Raw genomic sequence first — 15023 nt, forward strand, 5'->3', positions numbered from 1 at the left:
AGGAAGAAGTGTTCTGCTGTCTGCCTTGGTATTTCAGGAAGAGGTCTGGGACTTCTGAGACTCCTCCCACCCACCCTAGAGTCCTTGGGCACACCCAAAGACCCAAGGGCTAAGCCCACAATTCCCTTGCCGCTGTGCTACCAGATTTTTTTGTTTTTGTTTTTAATGTCAGCTCTATTTGGTGTGCTCCTAAATTTCGTGGAGAATCAGCTCCTTTAGGAGAAAGAAAATATTGTGTTATGTCATGAGATCTTCTGTGAAACAAAAATAAAGTTTCTGATTGCCAATCTGTTTAACTGTTACAGTCAATGTAAACAAAGCCTTTTCTACATAAGAAGGGTATTCAAGCCTTCAAGTGAGATGAGAAAGGCACATTTCATCCACTGTGAAAAATCATAGTTATATGGTATCACACAGAAAAATGACAATTCTCCAGCATCCAAATTCAAAGACAAAGAATATTGTAATCTTACTGATATACATAGCAAAACAGCTTTTATGAATTAATTCAATGAGCACAAGAAAATTTAGAAGGCAGTTTTGTCAACTCAGGCATTAAAAAAAAAATGAACAGAAGGAGTACTTTACTAAAGGGAATGAACGTATAAAAAAAGAACCAAAAAATTTATGGAGCTTACGTACTCAGTGAATGAGATGAAAAAAATTCATTAAGAAGCATTGGAAATATAGCAGGTCAGATGGAAGCAGGAATAAGCTATCTTGTGGACTGGAATTTAGAAATGATTCAAGTGATAGGAGGGGAACTAAGATTTCAAACAAGTGAAGAAACACTGTGTAAGTAATCAGCTATTAGAAAAGGCAATATAAGAATAATGATTATACCAGAAGGAGAAGAAAGAATGGGAGCAGACTCTATGTAAAGAAATAATGGCTGAGATCTTCCCAAATGGGGAAGGAACTTAACATACAAGTCCACAGAGCTAATAGAATGCTTTATTATGTCAGTGCAAAAAGACTTTCTCAGTGGCAAATTATAATCAGTGTCAATGAGTATCAATCAATGCTAAAGAATTCTTAAGGTAGGGGAAAAAAAGAATTAGCCCACAAAGGACCTTCCCCCAACTTAAGATATCACCAGATTTCTCAGCAGGAACTCTACAGGCCAGTAGACAATAGAGTGACATACTCAAAGTATTGAAAGACAGAAATGTCAGACATGAATACTGTATCCGCCAAAGGTGTTCATTTGAACACCTGAAGGAAAATAAGGACTTCCCCAGACACACAGAAGATGAGGGAGTTTATTACTCCTACACTTGCCTTGAAAGAAATACAGAAAGAGTTTATCAAGATGAAATGAAAAGACACTAGTGACATACAAAAAATAAAATCACACAAAACATGATAAAGGTGATATAGTCAAAATTAGAAAATTAACTCTGTCTAAGAATAGTCTGTTAATTAATTATAGAATAAATATTAAAGGAATAGAGCATTAAAAATAACAATAGGGGTGCTGGGGTGACTCAGTCAGTTAAGTGTCTAACTGCGGCTCAGGTCATCATCCATGGTTCTTGAGTTCCAACCTCATATTGGGCTCCATGCTGACAGCTCAGACTGAACCTGGATTCTGTCTCTCTCTCTCAGATTCTGTCTCTCTCTTTCTCTCTCTCTGCCCTCCCAGCCCCACTCACACTGTCTCTCTCTCTCAAAATAAATAAACATTAAAAAAAAAATAACGATAGGTGCTACAATTGGGTAAGAAATTCATGGCATAATAAAAGGCAATTTGTTAAATCAAAAACATAAAAGGGGAGAAGTAAAAGTGTGGAACCATTGTAGGTAAATGGATATGATTTGGTAGCAGCAGAAAAAGACTAGCATTTTTATGTTAGCCTCAAAATAATCATAAAGCAAAAATCTAGATCTGACACAAATGAATATGAGCTGCTAGCAACAGAAAAAGGCCTAGCATGTTTTAGTAAGTCTCAAGGTAACCATTATAAAAGATCTAGAGCAGACACAAAACATTAAAAAAAGGAAGATTGAGCAAATCATGGTAAAAACCACCAGTTTAGAAAGGTATACAGTATGAAAAATAAATGATATAGATAGTAAATAACCAGAAAGTGAAAGATAAAGAGCACTACTAATCCTTACTTATTAATAATCACCCTAATTATAAATGGATGAACTTACCAATCATAAGGCATACAGTGGCTGGATGGATCAAAAAACAAGACCATCTCCTACAGGAGACTTATATCAGCTCTAAAGACACACATAAGCTCAAAGTGAAGGGATAGGAAGATGACTTTCTAAGCAACTGAAAACCAAAAAAGGGTAGACACAGCCTGCCATTTTATAGCAAATGAAATAGATTTGAAGCAAAAAATGGTAACAAAAGATAAGAAGGTCATTATATAATGATAAAAGGGTCAGTACAATGAGAATATATAAAAACCCAAAGTATTTTACTCCCAACATTCAAGCGCTGAAATCTAATAAGCAAATACTAAGAGATCTTAAGGGAGAAGTGTATAGCAATCCAGTAACAGTAAAGAATTTACCCCACCATCAGCAATAGATACATTACCCAGACAAAAATCAACAAGGAAACATTGCAATGGAAAATACCTTAGGAGAAATGGATCTAAGATTCCATCTGATATCTGTGAGGTGCACATTCACCTCATTATTCTGCGTGGTAGATTATATAATGTGACACAAAACAAATCTTAGCAAATTTCAGATTATCTTCTCTATGTACGAAACTGATAATAGAAAGTGACAAGACCCACAAATATGTGCAAACTGAATAATGCATCTCTGAATAACCAATAGGTCAGAAATAAATCAAAAGGAAAATAAAATATTATCTCAAAATAAGTGCAATGAAAATGCAACGTATCAATTTTTTTTTTTTAAAAAAAACAACATATCAAATCTTGTGGCGTGCAGGAAAAAACATTCTGAATGGAAATTTAATAACAATAATCACATATCAAAGGTTAGAAAGGCATCAAATAAACTACTGAATTTTACAGCTTGAGGAACTAGAGAAGAACAAGTTAAGAGCAAAGTTAGCAGAAGGAAGGAAATAATAGAAATCAAAGATCAGAACAGAAATAAATGAAATGGAGTTCAGGAAAACAATAAAAAGAAATAAAACTAAGATCTGGTTCCTTGAAAAGATCAACCAAATCGACAAAACTTGACTAGCTAAGACAAAAGAGAGATGACTCAAATAAAATTAGAAATAAAAGAGGAGGCATTACAGTTTACACTACATCAATATATAGGAGCATAAGAGACTACTGTGAACAACTGCATGCCAACAAGTAGTTATTTATAGTATCTTGAGGAACCTCCATACTGTTTTCCAGAGTGAATGCACAAGTAAGCATTTCCATCAACAGTATAAGACGGGTCCCTCTATCTGCATCCTTGCCAACATCTGTTGTTTCCTGTGGTGTTACTTTTAGTTATTATGACAGGTGTGAGGTGACATCTCATTGTAGTTATGATTTGTATTTCCCTGATTATGTGTGATGTCGAGCATCTTTTTATGTGTCTGTTACCCATCTGGATGTGTTCTTTGGAAAAATGTCTACTCATGTCTTCTGCCCATTTCTCCACTGGGTTATTTGTTCTTTGGGTGTTGAGTTTGATAAATTCTTTATAGATTTTGGATACTAACCCCTTATCAGATATGCCATTTGCAAATATCTTCTCCCATTCTGTAGACTGCCTTTAGTTTTGTTGATTCTTTCCTGCCAAAAGCTCTGCCAAACCTTTTATCTTGATGAAGTCCAAATTGTTCATTTTTTCTTGTTTCTCTTGCCTCCAGGTATGTATTTAGTAAGAAGTTGCTAAGGTTGAGATTAAAAAGTTTGCTACGTGTGTTCTCCTCTAGAATTTTGATGATTTCCTGTCTCACATTTAGATCTTTCATTCATTTTAAATGTATTTTTGTGTATAGTGTGAGAAAATAGTTCATGAGATAAGATGGCAGAAAAGTAAGGGAACCCAGGGCTTTTCTCATCCTTCAAACCCAGCTAGATCAAACAACATCAAAGAATTTTGGATACCTAGGAAATCTGTATGAGGATTAACAAAATAATATGCAAAATTTCAGTGAAAGACTGCAGCAGGTATGTGGTATGGAGAAGTGAGTTTGGCAAGAGAAGAGGCCTGGTAGTGCAGAGGGTAGAGAACCATTTTTGTGATAGGAGAAAGAGAAAGGGGGAAAGACTAGTGCATCCAGCCTGTGTAAGAAAGCACTTCCCTTAAAAACAGCTAGAGAGAGAGTGCAAACAAACACAGAGGACTGAACAAAAACACTGTTCCCCAAAACCACTGATGGAAAAAGGGGAGGATTTCCATACTGCCTGTTTTTCATAACCAGCAGAGCACAGAGTCTGAAGTTTCAGAGGTCAGTGCCTGGCAGTGCTGTGGCAAGGAAGCAGGCTAGAGCCCCGGGAGCTGGCAGCGTCGTCTGAAGATCTCCTGCGTCACATGGGGAGAAGCGGTTCTCCTGGTTGGAGTGCATTTAGTAGAGGTGCTACAGTTTTTCCTGGGGGAAAAGACTGAGTAGGCTCCATCCAGCCGCCACGTTCACCTGTATAGGAATAAAGACACTGGCTGAGGGTAGCAAACCCTGGTGCCAGCTGTGTGTTGAGATTTACCATAAATTCTGAGCTGCTGCTGCAGCTGGCCTGGGACAGGTCTGCCCTGGCCACAGGAAGGTGAGTCCCTCCCCCAGAAAACCACTGCTGGTCAGAACCATGGGGGTCTTTGAAGCATGGGATTTTGAAACACAGCTGCGCCTGAGATGAAACTCTGGAGAGAGGTGCTGCCTGGTAGGCAGACAGCTCAGACACAGACCTGGGGAAGGTGGGGAGCTGGCGAAAGGGAGGACACAGGACAGGTAACTGATCCCTCTTCTGTGAGGGCAGGAACTTCCCTCTCTGGAGAGTAGAGAATTTTACCTATAGCCCACCTGCACTGATTGACCCCACTGAGCTAAACACCACCCCCGAGCGGAGAACAAAGCCATTACCCCAAACTCCACCCCCCTGTGCCTACCAGGCACATCTCCACTAGAGAAAGTCAGCATGAGAATCAGAGCAGCAGGCCACACCCCAAGAAGACCAGCACAAATCACTTCCAAGAGCTACTCTACTGACGATAGGGACTGCTGCAGTTTCAGCACTAGGGGAAACTAGATCTAGCTTCATTTGGGTTTTTGGTTTGTTCATTTGTTTCTGTTGTTGTTGCTTCTGTTTTCATTCTTGTTGCTTCTCTTTTGTTTCTTGCATACAGAAGGAGCAAAATATTTATTCTTTTTATTCCTGTTTTGTTGTATTTTATTATTTTTGAATTTGAATTTGAATTATTTAATTATTTATTTTTAAGTTTATTCATTTTATCTTGAAAGAGAGAGGGTGAGAAGGGGAGAGGCATAGGGAGAGGTAGAGAGAGAATCCCAAGCAAGCTCCATACTCTCAGCACAGAGCCAGATGAGGGCTCGATCCCACGAACTGTGAGATCATGACCTGAGCCCAAATCAAGAGCCACTTAACTGAGCCACTCAAGTGCCCTTAACTCTTATATTTTTAATTTTTAATTTTTTTGTTTCTTTTCTCTTTTTTCTATCAAGCCTCTCTTAACAAGGAGACCAAAACACATCCAGGACCTAACTTCCAAATTTTTTCTTATGGATGATTTCAAATTACATAGCATTGTGGTCTGAAAATATGCATGGTATGATATCGATGTTTTGTACCTGTTGAGGGCTGATTTGTGACCCAGTATGCGATCTATTCTGTAGTCAAATGCTCTCCCCCTGAGCTATACCCCCTGTGATCTATTCTGAAGTATGTTCCATGTGTTCTCAAAAAAGAATGTATAGTCTGCTGCCTTAGGATAAAATGTTCTGAATATATCTATTAAGTCCATCTGGCCCAGTGTGTAATTCCAAGTCATTGCTTCCTTGTTGATTTTCTGTTTAGATGGTCTGTCCATTGTTGTAAATGGGGTGTTAAAGTTCCCTACTATTATTGGGTTGTTGTCGATGAGTTTCTTCATAATTGTTATTAATTGATTTATATATTTAGATGCTCCCAAGGTCATGGCATAAATATTTACAATTGTTAGATCTTTTTGTTGGATAGACCCCCTTTATTATCATATATTCATGTCTTGTTACAGTCTTCTGTTTAAAATCTAGTTTGTCTGATATAAGTATGGCTACTCGGCTTTCTTTTGACGTACATTAGCATGATAGATGGTTCTCCATTGCCTCACTTTCAATATGGAGGTGTATTTAGCTTTAAAATGAGTCTCTTGTATGCAGCATATAGGTGGGTCTTGTTTATTTATCCATTCTAATACCTTATGCCTTTTGATGGAAGCATTTAGTCCATTACATTCAGAGTGAATATTGAAAGTTATGAATTTAGTGCCATTGTGGTACTTGTAGAGTTGGTGGTTCCGGTGATGTTCTCTGTTCCTTTTTAGTCCTTGTTGCTTTTGATCTTTCTTTCTCCACTCAAAGTGTCCACTTTAATATTTCTTGCAGGGCTGGTTTAGTGATCATGATCTCCTTTACTTTTTGTTTGTCTGGTAACTTTTCATCTATCTCTCTTTTTATTCTGAATCACAGTCTTGCTGGATATTCTTGACTCCATATTTTTCTAATTCAGCATGTTGAACATATCATGCCACTCCCTTCTGGCCTGCCAAGCTTCTGCGGACAGATCTGCTGTGAACCTGATTTGTCTTCCCTTTTAAGTTATGGACTTTTTCCCTTGCCTTTACAGCATTCTTTCCTTGTCTGTGTATTTTGTGAATTTTACTATGATATATCTTGATTTTGGCCTGCTTTTGTTCATTTTGATGGGAATTCTCTGTGCCTCTTGGATTTGGATATCTCTTTCCTCCACCAGATTAGAGAAGTTTTCTGCTATAATTTGTTTAAATAAACCTTCTGATCCTTTTCCTTTCTCTTATTCTTCTGCAACTACTATGATACAAATGTTATTATTATTTAAGGAGCTACTGAGTTCTCAGTCTACATTTGTGATCCAGTACCTTTCTTTTATTCTTTTTCTCAGCTTCATTATTTTCTATAGTTTTTTCTTCTGTGTTACTGATTTGTTCTTCTTCCTCATCCAACCTCGGTGTCATTGCAACATTCAGTTTTGCATCTCAATTATAGGATTTTTTTAAATTTCAGCCTTACTAGTTTTTATTCTTTTATCTCTGCAGTAGGGATTCTCTAATGTCTTCTATGATTTTCTCAAGCCCAGCTGGTATCCTTATGATTCATGAATCTCCTTTGAAAACAGAGGTCATAATAGTGTGACCATCAAAATATGTTTAAAAATTGCTTGTTTCCCATTTTCTTATAATGATGCTCTGTCTGCACTTCCTGGAGTTGCTTTCCAATTGTGATTCTGAAGCTTTTATTTGTGAGATACTCCTGTGACTATCTATTTTGGGAAATAGAAAAAAAGGACACTTCAAAGTCATCTGGAACAACCTCCAAGTCAACTAAACCTCAGAGTTCAGAGTGTCAAAATAGATATTTCCATATGGCCAGTGACAGATAATAATGACAGACAAAATATGTACATAAATGATGACTCACCGGGTTTGGTTTGCACTTTCTATGTATGACACATTATTTGAATGTTTTATTTCATACTTTACTTACTTGACTTTTCTTCATGCTTACCAGTATCCATTTTGTCATTATGGACAACTTAATTCCTCACAGCTATATAAAGAAAGCTTCTACAAACCTGCTAAAAGCTAAGACACTGTACTTGAGTTACAGGGGGAAAAAAAAGCCAAACTGATGGAGTGGTTGGAGACAAGTGTTTCTGAAGCCTATTCACTTTGAATTTGTACATTTATTTTTACTTTATTTATATATATACACACATTTATACGTATGATTTCTTACTAAAGGTGTCTTTTTTTTTGTAATTACAAAAATCGTTTTTAACTGGTTTTCTTGTAGCTACATAAGTGGAACACACGCACATAAAACTAAGTCCCTGAACAACTGGTGCTTGGGAATTGGGCCAAACTCCACAGGTCTGGAGTCCAAGATGGTAGCTTTTAGAGACAGCTGGTTTTTAGTGTTTGTGAAGAAAACAAGAAATAAATTTCCTTTCTCAGTATATGGCCAACAACTGAAGATACATAAGGGAACACTCCACACATTTTACTAAATTTCTTTAAAATGATTTTGTCTGTCTTTTGCAGATGACTTGTATATGGAAGACATAGACACATTTTTATTCAAATTGAAAGGGTATTATTTTGGTTGTGAAACCCTTGATATTGGTTTTATAGAAAATTTAAATGATTTTGAAATTAAGGAAGATGGTGTCTTCATAATCACATACTCCAAATCTGGTGAGTTCTGTATTACAATAGCTAATGTGATACTTTTATAATATGGTAACTCTGTATTTTTACTAGTATTATACATGGACATATACAGTTAATCTATTGGATATTATAGAGTTAACTGAATTTAATATCCTATAATATAAGGTATCTTACAATGTAGCTGTAAGTTTTTGGTTTTGTTTTTGTTTTTTGAAAGAGAGAGGATACAAGCAAGGGAAAGGTAGAGGAAAGGGAGAGATAATCTTAAGTGGGTTCCATGCTCAGCTGGGACCTCAACGTGGGGCCCAATCTCACACTTGTGAGATCATCACCTGAGTCGAAATCAAGAGTTGGATGCTTGAACAACTGATACACCCAGGCACTCTGCTGTGTTATTTTTGATTTGGACAAGGAAATGGAGAAAGTACTAAAGTAGAAATTGAAGACACCCTATTAAACACTGAGTTGCCGAAGTGGGCTGGGAAAGGATGCAGAAATATTTACCATTTAGGCAGATACTTTGGACATACAGTTGAAGCTGTATTTAATAACTAAGTACATGAGAAGGAAGAAAATTAGGTTACACTAATTTTCATGTTTAATAAACCTTAAATTATCTGGGTAATATTTTGTTGTAGCACTCAGATCAGACTAAAACATATATGCGTGTATATATACACATGAATGTCTATTCAAGACCTTTGTCCATGTTTCAATTACACTTTAGTTAATTTTTCTATTTGTTGTCGGAGTTCTTGATATATTTTGAATATTAACCCCTTGTTTAATAAATGATTTACAAATACTTTCCCCATTTAGTATGTTGCCTTTTCATTTTGTTGATAGTTGTCTTTCCTGTACAAAAGCTTTTTAGTTTGATACTCCCCCACTTGCTCATTTTTGCTGTGTTGTATTCGTTTTCAGTGTCATATACCCATTCCCACAAAAACAAACAAAAAAACCACACAAAAAAACCACATTGCTAAGATAAAAGTCTTTTACCTAAATTTTCTTCCAGCAGTTTTATCCTTCTGGGCCTTACACTCATGTGTTAATGTGTTTTGAGGTAGCTTTTATGTCTGCTGTAATAGAATGGTTCAGTTTCATTCTTTTGCATGTGCCTGTCCTATGTTGGGAAAATAGGACAAAGGAGCCATAAGTTCATTAACCATACATGGGTTGGTTACTTTTGGACTCTCTATTTTGTTCCATTGATCAATGTGTCTTTTTTTGTGCCAATACAATACTGTTTTGATTAGTGTAACTTGGTAGTATTATTTGAAGCCAAGAAGTCTGATGCATCAGGCTTTGTTTTATTTTCTCAAAACCACTTTGGCTATTTGGGCTCTTTTATGCTTACAAATTTTAGGATTGTTTGTTTTATTTCTATGTCAGATGCCATTGTAACATTGATAGGGATTGTATTGAATATGTAGATTGCTTTATGTACTATGGGCATTTTAACAATGTTGTTTCTTCTAATCCATGAGCAGGGAATGTCTTATCATTTGTTTTTGGTTTCTTCAATGTTTTCTAGCAGTGTCTTCTACTTTTCAGTATACAAGTCTTTTACCTCCTTAAATAAATTTATTCTTGCATATTTTATACTTTTTGATGCTGTCATAAATTAGATGTTTCTTAATTTCTCTTTCTGATAGTTTACTTTTATTGTACAGAAATGCAACTTATATTTGTATACTGATTTCATATCCTGCAACTTAACAACTTAACTGAATTTATTTGTTAGTTCTAACAGTATTTTTGGTAGAGTCTTTAATGCTTTCTAAATATAATATCATTATCATCTACAAATAGACAGATTTATTCTTCCTTTCCAATTTGAAAACCTTTTATTTCTTTTTCTTGCCTAATTTCTCTGGCTAGGATTTCCAATAAAACTAGTGAGAATGGCCATCTTTATTCTGGTTGTGATTTTAGATGTAAACCTTTCAGTTGTTTGCCATTGGGTATGTTGGTAGCTCTGAGCTTGCCATAAATGGCATTTTTTAAGCTGATATAGTTTTCTTCCATACCCATTTTGTTGAGACTTGTTATCATGAATGGATGTTCAGTTTTGTCAAATGCTTTTTCTGCATCTATAGAGATATAAATGTAGTGTTTATGCTTCATTTTGTTAATGTGTTATATAACACTGAAATGTGGGTGTTGAATAATTCCTGTATCCCAGTAATAATTAGTACTTGATAATGGTATATTATCCTATCAATGTATTATTGAATTCAATAGTTTGCTGATACTTTGAGGGTTTTTTTTTTTTTACATCTATGTGCATCAAGAATAATGGCCTGTAATATCCCTTTCTTATAGTGTCTTTGTCTGATTTTTATCAGGGTAAAGGAGGCCTTGTAAAATGAGTTTGGAAATTTTCTCTCCTTTTCTATTTTTTTTGGAAGAGGTTGTGAAGGATTGATATTAATTCTTCTTTTTTATTAGAAAAAGTATTTTTAAATTTTTACCAGAGTAACACTTGTTTTCTTTTATTTTTCTATATAACAGACATGGTCTGCCTCAGGCCATTTGTACTCACAGATTCTTTTTCCTGTAAAATTCTTCCACCAGATATATACATGGATTACTCCCTTCCTTCCTTTAGGTTCTTATTTACAAATTATATTCTAATGATAATATTTTAGGTGATTATATTTTAAAGTTCAGCTTCACTGGGAACTCCAAAGTTTTTTTGTGTGTGTGTTTGTTTTTTGTTTGTTTGTTTGTTCTTTGTTTTTTACTGCTTTAATTTGTCTCCACAATATGGCACTTATCACCTTAAAACATACCACATATTTTCATATTTAATTTCTTTATTTATTACAAGGTGATAGTTAGAAAAATAGTATTGTATTTGCATAGGAAAAAATTGGCCTGGGTAGGAGGAAAGACCCAAAATACAACTCTATGTGTATAAGAGGACTCAATATATATAAATTTAAAAATAGTCTACTTATTAATGGGGAAAGGATAGTATATTTAATGTTGGTAAATCTGGGTCACTATATAGGTATCCAGAATACACAACTGGATACCTAAGACCACATACAAGAGTCAAATCCAAGTGTATTTGAGATACTAACATTAAGGACAAAAGTATACAACTATTTTTATCAGAAGAAAAAGGAGAAGAAAATCATTGTGACTTAAGAATGGTGAAAAGCTTCTTAAACAAATGTCCCAAAAAGAAAATGGAGGCAAAACATTTGATAAATTCAATTACCTGAAACTTAAGGATTTTGGATTTTGCTTCACTAAGAATTGTCTGGGAAAAGTGAATAGATGAGAGAAAGAAAGAAAATATTTGCAATATCTACAATTAAAATATAATTAATATATACACTATATTAGGGCTACAAATCAAAAAGTAGGGGACAGGAATCTGAGTATAAAAAGAGGCAAATAAATGAGCTGTTAATTTACGGAAGAAAACCGCCCTCCACCAATACCATCAAAAAACACAAAGTTGGTAAACTATGATATGTTACTTTGCATCTATTAGACCAACAAAAATGAGAAAGGTGAGTAGCTCTGAATGCTCATAAGGAGTGCACAGAAATTTGAGGCCTACAGTGAATCAGGGATGTTAATGTAGCATGAACTGAAGACAAAGTTTAGTATCTCATTATGCTAACACCTGACCACCAAGCAGGCCAAGAAAGAAGGAAACAAGAAAGGAAAAAAAAGAAAAAGGATGGAAGGAAGGAAGGAAGGAGGGAAGGAAAAGAAAGGAAAGAAAGAAAGAAAGAAAGAAAGAAAGAAAGAAAGAAAGAAAGAAAGAAAGAAAAAGAAAACGAAGGGGCAAAATGTGAAATGTGGAATGGAGGAGAAACTGAAAACAGATACTTGAATTTTTGAACCTCTGTAGAGGTTTTTGCATCATATTGTTGAATCTCTCAAGAACTGTGTTATGACTGATAATCCCTTGAATTATCACAGCTGCCCCCTGAAGCAGCTGTGATACCTTTGATACCTGTGATACCTGTGATACTTCAAGTGATACCTCTTGCAGAAGCAATATTTGGGAAAAGTGGAAGGATGTAAGAAACCCGTTTAGAGCTTTCTAACAATGAGTTTTCATTGAATTTGAGCTCCAGCTGTCATAAAATGTAGGCACATGTGGTCTTGGTCTTCCCTGGTCAACATTGGAGGACTTTAATCACCAATATTAAAGCATTTGGAGGACCAGATAAGGTGCATGCCACACGCAGCTGCCAGCAAGGAAAGTGTACCCAACAATGATCTTGATGACCATGTGCTGCTTAGCATGGGTGATTAAATGGTATTGGGATGGAAGGTTAAGATGGAAGGTTAGGATGGGAATTGATGAGGTGCCAGTAGGTTTTCTCATTTCAGAAGTTGTTTGAATCTTTCTGGGACATGTGACTTCTTGTTGGGTGACGTTTAAAGTATTGCCTGGATAGATCAGAAGCATGACCTTTATAGAAGTTGTGTTTTATCTTAATAGTTCCATATACGAAGCATGGAAATGAAGTGTAAGGAATCTGGAGTAGGCAATCACACCCATGTATTCTGTGGCAAATGTCCACTCTAATAGGAATTAAGAGAAATAGTCATCATAAGAATTTGTCACATCCCATTCACGGTGAAAGGTCCAAGTTTATGCATCATCTTTCTCTTCCTATCTCCATGTAGGTGTCACAGGGCCTCCTTTAGGGATTTATAATAAACACAGTTTCCTTATGGGGACATCATGGGCACTGTAGGAAACATGGGGAAGAAGGGGAAGATGTAAAGTGACTCCTTCAGTGGAATATCTTTTTGTTTTTTTTCTTAGTCCAAGGAGTGGAGTTGCAGAAGGAAATCTGGAGGCAGGCATAGGAGTTAATTTAGAAGTCCCATGTATGAAGCAGAAGAAAGCATAGAAGAGTCAAAGAAAAATTTGTGGGACAAATGCCCATGGAGTTTCAAATGGAGAATCTCCTGAAAAGAAAAATAATGGCAATGTTATTTTGTCTTTTATTCATGTTGTATTTTTTTATACATTAAAAATCCATTCAGATGAAATTACCAGTATACTTATTTAATAACAAACTTTGATTTAAAAACTGATGGCACATCTATCTACATTTTGGAAAGATTTGTGCATCATTAGAACAACATTTTTGCTTTACAGGGACCATCTGGTTTCAGCAGTTATTAAGCTTAATTTATTTTGAAGAACATCACAAAAGCACTGGGAATCTGGAAACAGTTGATCAAATCCCCTTCTTTGAGTACAATTTTCAAAAAATGGATTTGTTGAAAGGCCATCTCCTTGTCTCTTCCCACCTCCCACATTACTTGGTTCCTAGTGGAGAGGAAGAACAAAAAAAGCCAACGTAGGAAATAGACTATGGCTGCTGAAAGATAACTGCTCTTTTTCATTATTTCATTTTGTTTCATTAAATTGACACTGCATTCATCCAGGTGTTAGCAAATGTGACATTTGACATACTTTAATTTTCAATAGCCAGTTGTGTTCTTATCTTACAGTATCTGATTTTTACCTTGTTCCCTTTGTTTTCTGATTATATAGGTAATAAAGCCATTAAAAAATGAAAGAGTATATAGGTGTGTATTTTATTTACTTTATAGAGTATATTGTAATATCATATACATGACATATTACATATCCTTTCAGTTTTTATTTGGCTACATTATTATGCATACATATAACACTAGCAATTCTTTCTTTGCTTTGTGTGTCATTTCAACCTCCTTTTCATATTTCCAGCTATTTTGATTGGGTACCATGGAGGTGTGCCTTGAAAGGTAATTGACAGCCACTAGGACAATCATGAAGGGAGAGCCATTGCAGAAAAGGGGTAACCCAAAACACAAAGAAGCCTGAATGTATACATGACATGGTTAGGAAACTATAAAGATAAAATAACAGGCTTCATGCAATTGGAAGTTATTAGGATAAAAATATGACAAAATGAGAGCATGAAAAATAGTGAATACTTCTTTCTTTGCAAATTACTCATGTATACAGAAATCCTAAGGTCATTATGTGCTCATATTTTCACTTTTCAAAGAATATGGCATTGGCAGTTACAAGTACCTTTGAGGGATTCATCAAATGTTTTCTAGAAATAAAATGTAAGTAAACTTACATAAAGCAAGTAATGCTTGCTGTCCTGAGGTGAGGGTTTTGCTTTTGTTTTTTTCTAAAGAGTGAGAATGGGAGAGAGGGATCAGGTAGTGGTAGAGGGAGAGGGAAACAGAGAATTTTAAGGGAGCTTCACACCCAGCCTGGAGCTAGATCTAAGTACCCTGAGATCACGACCTGAGCAGAAATCAAGAGTAGGATGCTTAACCAACTGAGCCACCCAGGTGCCCCTACCTTGGTGAGTTTTTAAGCTTATTGAATTTGGCTGAGGATACAAGAAGCTGAAGTAGAGTTGAATGGGGATGAGTAACCAACTCATCAAGCCAGGTGGTAGTGTTGTCTTGGAGGACCTTGTTCTCCCATTGCTACAAATTATGCTTCCCTCTCAGGAGACTCTCAAGAATACAAAGTCATATCACCAGGAAATATTTACATTTAATCACGAAAGAGTGTTTCACAAGCTCAGTGAGAAGCATCACAGTTCAGATCACAGGTTTGGAGTTTTGCACTCCATTGCAGGGGGCACCTCCCA

General features: G+C 35.8%; 1 protein-coding gene across 1 annotated transcript; it reads left to right on the top strand.

Annotated features, from left to right (window-relative positions):
• The first annotated feature begins 8249 nt into the window (after positions 1–8249).
• Positions 8250–14489, top strand: LOC115514984 (amine sulfotransferase-like). The gene is made up of 3 exons (XM_030317103.1): positions 8250–8391; positions 13514–13710; positions 14352–14489. The coding sequence occupies exons 1-3, from the start codon at positions 8250–8252 to the stop codon at positions 14487–14489; spliced, it is 477 nt and encodes a 158-aa protein (XP_030172963.1).
• Positions 14490–15023: the final 534 nt, after the last annotated feature.

This window comes from Lynx canadensis, chromosome B2 (genome assembly GCF_007474595.2).
Source record: "Lynx canadensis isolate LIC74 chromosome B2, mLynCan4.pri.v2, whole genome shotgun sequence".
Taxonomy (NCBI): domain Eukaryota; kingdom Metazoa; phylum Chordata; class Mammalia; order Carnivora; family Felidae; genus Lynx; species Lynx canadensis.

What these genes read in the sequence shown, in the direction of transcription:
- LOC115514984 (XM_030317103.1), top strand. Translation starts at nt 8,250, where the DNA reads ATGGAAGACATAGACACATTTTTATTCAAATTGAAAGGGTATTATTTT. An exon ending in AATCACATACTCCAAATCTG is followed by an intron (nt 8,392 to 13,513) that starts GTGAGTTCTGTA and finishes TTTGCTTTACAG; the next exon opens with GGACCATCTGGTTTCAGCAG. An exon ending in GTGGAGAGGAAGAACAAAAA is followed by an intron (nt 13,711 to 14,351) that starts AAGCCAACGTAG and finishes ATACTTCTTTCT; the next exon opens with TTGCAAATTACTCATGTATA.